This window comes from Leptodactylus fuscus, unplaced genomic scaffold (genome assembly GCF_031893055.1).
Source record: "Leptodactylus fuscus isolate aLepFus1 unplaced genomic scaffold, aLepFus1.hap2 HAP2_SCAFFOLD_280, whole genome shotgun sequence".
Taxonomy (NCBI): domain Eukaryota; kingdom Metazoa; phylum Chordata; class Amphibia; order Anura; family Leptodactylidae; genus Leptodactylus; species Leptodactylus fuscus.
The window spans coordinates 67,748-78,689 of NW_027440303.1; the positions used below are offsets into that span (position 1 = coordinate 67,748).

Below are 10,942 nucleotides of genomic sequence, written 5' to 3' on the forward strand. Positions count from 1 at the left end.
CTCCGTGTCACCGCTCTCGTGTCTTCAGGTAGACTCTCTATCCCTATGACAACACTGCCTGACCCTGTGCACCGGCAGCGCCGTTACTAGAGGGAAGCCAGGCCTTGTAGCCTGCGGCTCCTCACAGGGTTTATACAGATCAGGACAAGGTAGGTCTTCTTGTTCTCCTCACACACAACAGACTCCATCGTGTCCTAGGTCACTAATGCAGGAGCGGGTGTGATTAAGGAAGTCTTCTGCTTCAATAGGAATTAGGAACATAAGGATCCCCCAGGTGCTGCCTTTAAAGGGATCCTATCATTAAAACACTATTTTTCCTGGTTGACATGTAGGACTAGCCTTAAGAAAGCCTCTTCTTCTCCTACCTTTAGATGTCTTCTCTGCGCCACCGTTCGGTAGAAATCCTGGTTTTCGTTGGTATACAAATGAGTTTTCTCGCAGCACTGGGGGCAGGCCCAAGCACTCAAACAGCACTGGAGGCGGCCCCAGTGCTGTAAAAAAGAACTCTCCAGCGCCGCCTCCATCTTCTTCAGGAACGGGTCCTCTTCGCATCTTCTTTCGGCACAGGTGGTCAAACTTGTAGGCCTCGGGCAAAGCCGACTGCGCATGCCCGCGGTCACAAGAAAAATGGTTGTTTGCACAGTAAGTAAGAGGCCATTTTCTTGTGGCCGGCGGGCATGCACAGTCAGCTCAGCAAGAGGTTAGAAGTTTAAACAGCTGCATCGGAGGAAGATGCATGAAGAAGATGGAGGCGGTGCTGGAGATTTCTCTCACAGCATTGGAGATGCCACCAGTGCTGTTTGAGCGTCTGGGCCCGCCCCCATTGCTGCAAGAGAACTCCTTAGCGTACCAATGAAAACCGGGATTTCTATGGCACAGCGGTATGGAGAAGACATCTAAAGGTAGGAGAAGAAGAGGCTTTCTTAAGGCTATTCCTACGTGTCAACCAGAAAATTTGTTTTAATGATAGGATCACCAGGAAGTGTGGCCACTTATATAAGAGCAAAAGTTTTGGTAGTTTGCTGGTCTGGAGCATTCAAGTGTGTTATAACCGTGTCAAGGAAGGAAAGACATCAGCAATTGTTGCTGTCCAGATACCTTGAAGGCTTCATAAGGCCATTTGTTGTCCATAAATGAAAACATTCAGGACAGATGACAATCTTCCCAGTAGTGGATGGAGATACAATTTCACCCCAAGGTGCGCTACATCTCAGACTCTACAGGCCGCAGTCATAGCAAGTCGCGTTGAAGAAGTCCGGTGTGTGGAAGGCTGCTCAGAATAAAGTTTCTTCTTTCTAGACAGAACATGGCGGGGTGGCCATGGGACAAGTCACACGACAAAGGAGACCAAACTGGAGATGTTTGGCTGTAATGTGCAGCACCACATCTGGTGAAAGCCCGGTCCATCCTATCGGCACAAGCTCCTGGTAGTGAGTGTCCTGCCCGGTGCTGGAGGAGGACCTGGACTTGGTATTGCCGACGCTCTTATAATAGTTCTCACCCACTTTATTTAATGGAACATCAAAGATAAAAATGGAAGAGGACGTGACCACTTCGGCCAAGATCACGGAGGTCTTTGTGCACTGATGACCAGACGTCTCCTCCACACCAGATTACCAGACTCGGATCATCGGTGATGTCTCTACCCAGCAGAAGAAGCGAGAACAATCCAAGATAAGTGACTGTTGCTATAAACCTCACACTGGATGAGCAGACGTTGCGAGACGCCACTGGCCGTGAGACTGGCTCCATGCCACGAATGAAGGAATACGTGGAAGATCAGGATGCAGATTGACAAATTTGATCCAAAAAGAAATCACAAGGTCCCAAATATGGCAGGGACTCCATAACAATAGCCCCCATGACCAAGAGTCTTGACAGACAACTGGTTGACCTGAGGACTGCAAAGCAAGTCATTGCTGCAAAATGTACCTCAAGTGCTCGATTAGGAGCCACCAGGTACGGCCAGAAGCAGGTTAGATAAACCCTGAAGGCTACACGACGTCTTGGCCACCGTGCTTGACACCAAATCTATAATTTGGTCCACTTTAGCCTTCAGCTTTTGTAGTTGCAGGTCATGTGGCTGTAGCTATCTCAGAATCCTTCATGTTCATGTTACCAAACCTTCAGAGTTCGGAGGAAACATAAAAGATCTCTCTCAATAATCTCCAAAGTATGAAGAAGCAGAAGCCATGGCCGGTGGGGTCAGTAAGGAATGGAGCAGAGCTCCTTGTTCTCGATGATTTTCAGAAGAACCTCAAGACCATGGATGGCGCAAATCCATCAATGACAAGTCCTCTCCCTCGAAACCGTCCCTGAGCTGCTCAATCATGTCCAGGGAGACTTGGCTTGTGCTTGGATGTCCTCAGGTCTATACGAAGATGATTTCTACCCTTGTATGATGTCCTGGAGATGTCTGGCTCAACCAATATTGGTCCAACAACGTTCTCCAGCCATGACAATGGCGGTCAGGACTAGTGTGATCGTTATGAGTGGCATTAGAGGGTAGAGAGGTGATCTGGAGGTGACACAACGTCTGAACATTCTCAAAAAGTTTCTGGTAAGTGCCTGTTAGGTCTTCTGTAGCCAAGACGTACCTGCTCTGGGGAGGGGGTGGGGTCAGAGCTCCTCCTTCACTGGATTCAAATGGACTTCCCTGAAGAACCTTGACATCTTTGCTCCTGACAGTCGTCTCTGAAGGACCTTTGGTTTTTTTTGCTGCTTCCATTAGTGATGGGAATAAGGAGAGGTGAAGCCGAAGTCAACACAGCTGGAGCCAAATAGAGGCACTTCATTAAAGCAGCTACGGGCGAGAGGAACCTTTAAGGAACAGACCCCGGCCCCAAGGAGGATTTGGTTACTTGTCAATTGGCTACTGGGAGAAGCACAAGACACAAAGACGTCTGTGGGATTAATGACCTGGAGGCGGACGATCTTGGTCCAGAACCAGGTCATGATCCATTTCTGGAGAACACAAAGAGACTGTTAGCAATGGCCGTCCGGTACACCGGTCTCCGTCACACGCGCACCTTGTAGGAGGTGAGGTCTGTGTGCAGATGGCGACCACATTGTGTAGGATTGGTGTAGAGACGCCTTCAACTCCTTCATAGAAGGTCAGACGTCCTGGTGTGGTAGAGGAAGGATCAGCGCGGAGGTCTAGAGTAGCCCATAGCGGAGCACCTCCGACCCTCCTACAAACCTCCCTGGCAAATGGTCATCTAGGGATGGAAGTGGCCACAGCGCAAACACTCCCCCGGGAAAGCAGATGCTCCTGCAAGTCCCCGGCTCAGGAACACCCAAAATCTGTTCTGTGTATAACTGCAGGCGTGACATCGGACCGTGTGCTGCAGCTAAAGATGGTGAGGACAATATTGTGGCCCTGCCTATCTCTTATGCACAGCGCTGCTACTGTAGACGGCAATGACAAAGAAAGGAAACCACACAGATAACATCAAAGCCTGCAGCGCGGTGTGTAATATGGGAATGGCTGCGGCTGCCCGAGGACACACGTCTGTTCCCATGTGGCCACTAGATGGCGGTGGCGGTGTCTCACTTTCCAGCCTGCTGTGCAGTCCCTCTCTATGATCAGCACTGAGGACCACGTGTTCCCTGGTGCCACGGCCGGCACACACGTTGCTTTTATTGGCGTGTTACATGCACATAGAAAACAGTCAGATCATGAACCTTCCCCATTATTTACATGGAATCAAAGTGCTAAAATGTGGCGCTGGCCCTGCGGTGCGGAGTACGGGGGAGGAGAGGGTTAATACTGAGGAGGAGACACAGGCAGAGCCTCCTGGTGCAGCTCAGGATGTCACCCAGCAGCCTCCTCCTCCTGCACGTACAGTCTATGCAGCTCCGGTCACATATGGCCGACCCCCGTCTATCCATGTCCATAGGTGACCTGCAGGTTCAGGATGGCGCTCACATGATCCATGGCGATGTGCGGAGGAGCCCCTGCTGCGTCACGTCCTGGACACGGCTGTAGCGTGTATCCTGCTCAGGCTTTGGCGTGTCCCAGCTGTCCATCAGGCCTGAAGGAAAACCATGGTGAGGAGGCCTGCAGGGGGCAGAGAAGAGGGGGTCAGAAACCGGGGGGAGGGGTCAGAAACCAGGGGGAGGGGTCAGAAACCAGGGGGAGGGGTCAGAAACCAGGGGGAGGGGTCAGAAACCAGGGGGAGGGTCAAAGTCAAAATGCAGTGACTGCAGCTCTAGATGTGACTGGAGGATAAGAAACCATGTAGGAGCAGAACTGTAATTAGCACTAGATGTGAACTGCAGCTCTGGATGTGACTGGTGTATATAAGAATGGTGACTGCAGCTCTGGGTGTGACTGGAGTATATAAGAATGGTGACTGCAGCTCTGGGTGTGACTGGAGTATATAAGAATGGTGACTGCAGCTCTGGGTGTGACTGGAGTATATAATATGATGTAACAGCAGAATAGTGACTGCAGCTCTAGGTGTGACTGGATACAAGACAGTGTTACAGCAGAATAGTGACTGCAGCTCTGGATGTGATTGGAGTATATAACACAATGTAACAGCAGAATAGTGACTGCAGCTCTGGGTGTGACTGGAGTATATAACACAATGTAATAGCAGATAGTGACTGCAGCTCTGGGGGTGACTGGAGTATATAACACAATGTAATAGCAGATAGTGACTGCAGCTCTGGGTGTGACTGGAGTATATAACACAATGTAATAGCAGATAGTGACTGCAGCTCTGGGTGTGACTGGAGTATATAACACAGTGTTACAGCAGAGTTAGGCTGCAGCTCTGGGTGTGACTGGAGCACCAGACATAATCTTACAGAGAATTGTGACCTACCTAACACGTAGGCAGCGACCAGTTTTTGGACGACGGAGACGTGGAGGTTTTCGTGGAGGAGGCTCCGGGGGTCCCCGTGTAGCGGCAGCATGAGAACCAGGAGCGCGATCAGACCCACCAAGATGTAGAGACTGAAGAGGCCGGGAGACAGCGGGCGGGGGAGGCCTGGACAGAAGACACAGGATATAGGAGGGGTGCGGAGGAGGGGCGGGCGCTGTGTGCCCCTACCATGTGCGCTCCTACCTTGTCGCACAGAGAAGAGGTGTGAGGGCGGCCGCCATTGTGTCGTCTCCGGCGCTCCTCGCTCTTTGGATTGCGGTTTAGTTGGATGTAGTGTGGCGGGAATGTCCTTCCTCCCGATGACGCCTCGTCCTCCGCCCTCTTCCCAAACCTCCACACGGAACCGGTCTGTGGCGCCATAGTGCCGGGCGCGGATATCCCGATGCCGTGTGACTCTACAAGAGGACGGAGGGGAAGGTTAGCGTTAGACGCCATCAGCACCGCGGCTGCACCGCCGGCCTCCTCCCTGCCACACTCACATATCAATGCAGGAATTCGGCTTCACAAGGCCCTCGGCATCGACCACCGTGTAACGCAGCGGAGCCGTGGACAGGACTGCGGAGGAGAAGACACCGAGGTCACATGACGGGCGCTCCTCAGCCACAGACAGTGTGTGCAGAGCGCCCCCTACCTTTGTATCGTAGCACTCGGGGGAAGGGGTTGTACAAGGTGAGCACCTGCTTGTGGCTGCTCTGCTCATCCGCGTAGAAGTCCAGAGCCGGGGGAAAGACGAAAACCGGGACGGAAGGAAGCGAGGGGGGGTCAGTGGCGTAACGGCGCTCCGGCTCCTCCCCTCTGCCTGGCGCCCCCCGCTGCATGGCCGCACAGTGATGACATCACATCCCTGAGGACGCAAAGGCAAGATTATAGCCGGGAACCTGCAAAGACACAAGAAAGATCAGCCGGGAGGGGAACGCCATGATGGCGAGACGGGAGGAAGGAGGTGACAGGACTGCTGGGCGCTCTGTAATACAGCGATGACATCATCAGTGTGAAGGCGATGACATCATCAATATGAAGGCTCTGACATCATCAGTATGAAGGCGATGACATCATCAGTGTGAAGGCGATGACATCATCAATGTGAAGGCTATGACATCATCAGTATGAAGGCGATGACATCATCAGTATGAAGGCAATGACATCATCAGTATGAAGGCGATGACATCATCAGTATGAAGGCGATGACATCATCAGTATGAAGGCTATGACATCATCAGTGTGAAGGCTCTGACATCATCAGTGTGAAGGCTCTGACATCATCAGTGTGAAGGCTCTGACATCATCAGTGTGAAGGCTCTGACATCATCAGTGTGAAGGCTCTGACATCATCAGTGTGAAGGCTCTGACATCATCAATGTGAAGGCTCTGACATCATCAGTGTGAAGGCGATGACATCATCAGTGTGAAGGCGATGACATCATCAGTATGAAGGCTCTGACATCATCAGTATGAAGGCTCTGACATCATCAGTATGAAGGCGATGACATCATCAATGTGAAGGCTGTGACTGTGAGACCCCACAGCTGGGCGCTCAGTAATAGATAATACAGTGATGACATCATCAGCATGAAGGCTCTGACATCATCAGTATGAAGGCGATGACATCATCAGTGTGAAGGCTCTGACATCATCAGTGTGAAGGCTCTGACATCATCAGTGTGAAGGCTCTGACATCATCAGTATGAAGGCTCTGACATCAGTATGAAGGCTCTGACATCATCAGTATGAAGGCTCTGACATCAGTATGAAGGCTCTGACATCAGTATGAAGGCTCTGACATCATCAGTATGAAGGCTCTGACATCATCAGTATGAAGGCTCTGACATCATCAGTATGAAGGCTCTGACATCATCAGTATGAAGGCTCTGACATCATCAGTATGAAGGCTCTGACATCAGTATGAAGGCTCTGACATCATCAGTATGAAGGCTCTGACATCAGTATGAAGGCTCTGACATCATCAGTATGAAGGCTCTGACATCATCAGTATGAAGGCTCTGACATCATCAATGTGAAGGCTGTGACTGTGAGACCCCACAGCTGGGCGCTCAGTAATAGATAATACAGTGATGACATCATCAGTATGAAGGCGATGACATCATCTAATGTAGCCACTTGTATAGATGACATTGTAATACATCTTAGAGGAGGAGCCATGGCCGCAGTGACGTCACAGAGCCGGTACTATCGGGGCCATTACCGGGCAGACTCCCCGCGCACTCACCTGCCGCTTCCGCCGCCTCTCCCGGACCTTCCCGGTCTCTCCTGTTCCTCTTCCTGATTGGTCCGCACTCACGCCTATCTAATGGTTGCCTGGCAACGCGTCGTCAGCCAAAGAGGGAGGTGTCCTGATGTTCGTGCTGTGATTGGTGGACAAGTCACCAATCACTTCTTGCTGCTCGCGCCTATTGGGTAATATTTTAGCCCCGCCCCCTGCCACGAGTTGTTGTTTTTATTGCTGCTGATGTCACCTCTTCCTGTGGAGGCGGCCATCTTGTCAGAGACCAAAATCCATTCACTGCCGGAGATTGTCTCACACAACATGGACGCGGTGCATAAAGTGGCCGGCAGAGGGCGACAGAGGCGAGCAGCGGCCATTTGTCTCTATGAGTATAAATACTGAGGACAGCGGCAGCGGCAGGGAACTCTCAAGTAAATCTATAAACCATTTCTGCAGGAGCAGATTATACACAGTCATGGCCAATAGTTTAGAGACTGCCACAAATCTCCTCTTGTCACATGATCTGCTCCCTCTGGTTTTTCTGTGTGTTTGTCGGATGTTTTTATCACATACAGAAATAGAATTGCAATCATATTCTGAGTAATAAAAGCTTATAGTGACAGTTAGAAGGAGTTACTGCAGCGGTGTAATATTTGCAGTGTTGCCCCTTCTTCTTCAGGACCTCTGCAATTCTCCCTGGCAGCTCTCAATCACCTTCTGCACCAAATCCTGACTGATAGCCGTCCATTCTTGCACAATCAATGCTTGCACTTTGTCAGAATTTGTAGGTTTTTGTTTGTCCACCCGTCTCTTGATGATTGACCACAAGTTCTCAATGGGATTAAGATCTGGGGAGTTTCCAGGCCATGGACCCAAAATCTCTCTGTTTTGTTCCCTGAGCCATTTAGTTCTCCCCTTTGCTTTATGGCAAGGTGCTCCATCATGCTGGAAAAGGCATTGCTGGTGGCCAAACTGCTCTTGGACGGTTGGGAGAAGTTGGTCTTGGAGGACATTCTGGTCCCATTCTTTATTCATGGCTGTGTTTTTAGGTAAGACTGTGAGAGAGCCGATTCCCTTGGCTGAGAAGCCACCCCACACATGAATGGTTTCAGGATGCTTTACAGTTGGCATGAGACCAGACTGGTGGTGGCGCTCACCTCCTCTTCTCCCAATAAGATGTTTTCCAGATGTCCCAAACAATCGAAAAGGGGATTCATCAGAGAAAATGACTTTCCCCCAGTCCTCAGCCGTCCACTCCCTGGACCTTCTGCAGAATATCAGTCTGTCCCTGATGTTTTTTCTGGAGAGAAGTGGCTTCTTTGCTGCCCTCCTTGAGACCAGGCCTTGCTCCAAGAGTCTCCGCCTCACAGTGCGTGCAGATGCTCTCACACCTGCCTGCTGCCATTCCTGAGCAAGCTCTGCACTGCTGGTAGCCCGATCCCGCAGCTGAAACACTTTTAAGAGACGGTCCTGGCGCTTGCTGGTCTTTCTTGGGCGCCCTGGAGCCTTTTTGCCAACAATGGAACCTCTCTCCTTGAAGTTCTTGATGATGCGATAGATTGGTGACTGAGGTGCAATCTTTCTAGCTGCGATACTCTTCCCTGTTAGGCCATTTTTGTGCAGTGCAATGATGACTGCACGTGTTTCTTTAGAGATAACCATGGGTAACAGAAGAGAAACAATGATGCCAAGCACCAGCCTCCTTATAAAGTGTCCAGTGGTGTCATTCTTACTGAATCATGACAGATTGATCTCCAGCCCTGTCCTCATCAACACCCACACCTGTGTTACTGGAGCAATCACTGAAACCATGTTAGCTGGTCCTTTTAAGGCAGGACTGCAATGATGTTGAAATGTGTTTTGGGGGATAAAGTTCATTTTCTAGGCAAATATTGACTTTGCAAGTAATTGCTGTTAAGCTGATCACTCTGTATAACATTCTGGAGTATATGCAAATTACCATTAGGAAAACTGAAGCCGTAGACTTTGTAACAATTACTATTTGTATCAGTCTCAGAACTTTTGGCCATGACTGTACAGAGGGCACATAGAGGTAGGGGGGAGGGGTAGAGGGTTATTAGTAATTGGTACAGACAATGTAAGAACAATTCCAGGGTCTTCTCAGGTCTCAGGTCAGTGATTTCTGTAAGACGCCATAAAGCCATGTGACAGATGTCAGCCCTTCTCTATGAGTCGTCTGCCCGGGATAGAGCAGACATTGCCCTCACACAGGGCGACCCCTACTGCCCCCTGCTGTCTGATAACACTAGGTGACGGCTCACTGTGATACATCTGTATAGAGGGGATGTCTGGGAGTATCTGTAACAAGGTCTGATGTACCTGCATGGACTGTGCACAGTATAACTTCTCCTGTATATACAGACACTCCGCACAGTATAACTTCCCCTGTATATACAGACACTCCGCACAGTATAACTTCCCCTGTGTATACAGACACTCCGCACAGTATAACTTCTCCTGTATATACAGACACTCCGCACAGTATAACTTCTCCTGTATATACAGACACTCCGCACAGTATAACTTCTCCTGTATATACAGACACTCCGCACAGTATAACTTCCCCTGTATATACAGACACTCCGCACAGTATAACTTCTCCTGTATATACAGACACTCCGCACAGTATAACTTCCCCTGTATATACAGACACTCCGCACAGTATAACTTCCCCTGTGTATACAGACACTCCGCACAGTATAACTTCTCCTGTGTATACAGACACTCCGCACAGTATAACTTCTCCTGTATATACAGACACTCCGCACAGTATAACTTCCCCTGTATATACAGACACTCCGCACAGTATAACTTCCCCTGTGTATACAGACACTCCGCACAGTATAACTTCTCCTGTATATACAGACACTCCGCACAGTATAACTTCCCCTGTGTATACAGACACTCCGCACAGTATAACTTCCCCTGTATATACAGACACTCCGCACAGTATAACTTCTCCTGTATATACAGACACTCCGCACAGTATAACTTCCCCTGTGTATACAGACACTCCGCACAGTATAACTTCCCCTGTGTATACAGACACTCCGCACAGTATAACTTCTCCTGTATATACAGACACTCCGCACAGTATAACTTCTCCTGTATATACAGACACTCCGCACAGTATAACTTCTCCTGTATATACAGACACTCCGCACAGTATAACTTCCCCTGTGTATACAGACACTCCGCACAGTATAACTTCTCCTGTATATACAGACACTCCGCACAGTATAACTTCCCCTGTGTATACAGACACTCCGCACAGTATAACTTCTCCTGTATATACAGACACTCCGCACAGTATAACTTCTCCTGTATATACAGACACTCCGCACAGTATAACTTCTCCTGTATATACAGACACTCCGCACAGTATAACTTCTCCTGTATATACAGACACTCCGCACAGTATAACTTCCCCTGTGTATACAGACACTCCGCACAGTATAACTTCTCCTGTATATACAGACACTCCGCACAGTATAACTTCTCCTGTATATACAGACACTCCGCACAGTATAACTTCTCCTGTATATACAGACACTCCGCACAGTATAACTTCCCCTGTGTATACAGACACTCCGCACAGTATAACTTCTCCTGTATATACAGACACTCCGCACAGTATAACTTCTCCTGTATATACAGACACTCCGCACAGTATAACTTCCCCTGTGTATACAGACACTCCGCACAGTATAACTTCTCCTGTATATACAGACACTCCGCACAGTATAACTTCTCCTGTATATACAGACACTCCGCACAGTATAACTTCCCCTGTGTATACAGACAC

General features: G+C 49.5%; 1 protein-coding gene across 2 annotated transcripts; it reads right to left on the reverse strand.

Annotated features, from left to right (window-relative positions):
- Window positions 1-3,623: 3,623 nt before the first annotated feature.
- Window positions 3,624-7,189, reverse strand: LOC142187880 (motile sperm domain-containing protein 1-like). 2 transcript variants are annotated; one of them, XM_075261686.1, is made up of 6 exons: window positions 7,120-7,189; window positions 5,524-5,770; window positions 5,372-5,447; window positions 5,076-5,287; window positions 4,833-4,997; window positions 3,624-4,060 (listed from the first exon to the last, which is right to left on the reverse strand). In XM_075261686.1, exons 2-6 carry the CDS (start codon window positions 5,708-5,710, stop codon window positions 4,029-4,031), a joined length of 672 nt encoding a protein of 223 aa, XP_075117787.1. In that variant the 5' UTR covers window positions 5,711-5,770; window positions 7,120-7,189; the 3' UTR covers window positions 3,624-4,028. The 2 variants fall into 2 exon arrangements, with proteins under 2 accessions (XP_075117787.1, XP_075117788.1); XM_075261687.1 differs by having other exon boundaries at window positions 5,524-5,736; window positions 7,120-7,173.
- Between the last annotated feature and the right edge of the window lie 3,753 nt (window positions 7,190-10,942).

What these genes read in the sequence shown, in the direction of transcription:
- LOC142187880 (XM_075261686.1), bottom strand. Translation starts at nt 5,710, where the DNA reads ATGCAGCGGGGGGCGCCAGGCAGAGGGGAGGAGCCGGAGCGCCGTTAC. An exon ending in CCGAATTCCTGCATTGATAT is followed by an intron (nt 5,288 to 5,371) that starts GTGAGTGTGGCA and finishes GTCCTCTTGTAG; the next exon opens with AGTCACACGGCATCGGGATA. An exon ending in CCTCTTCTCTGTGCGACAAG is followed by an intron (nt 4,998 to 5,075) that starts GTAGGAGCGCAC and finishes TCTTCTGTCCAG; the next exon opens with GCCTCCCCCGCCCGCTGTCT.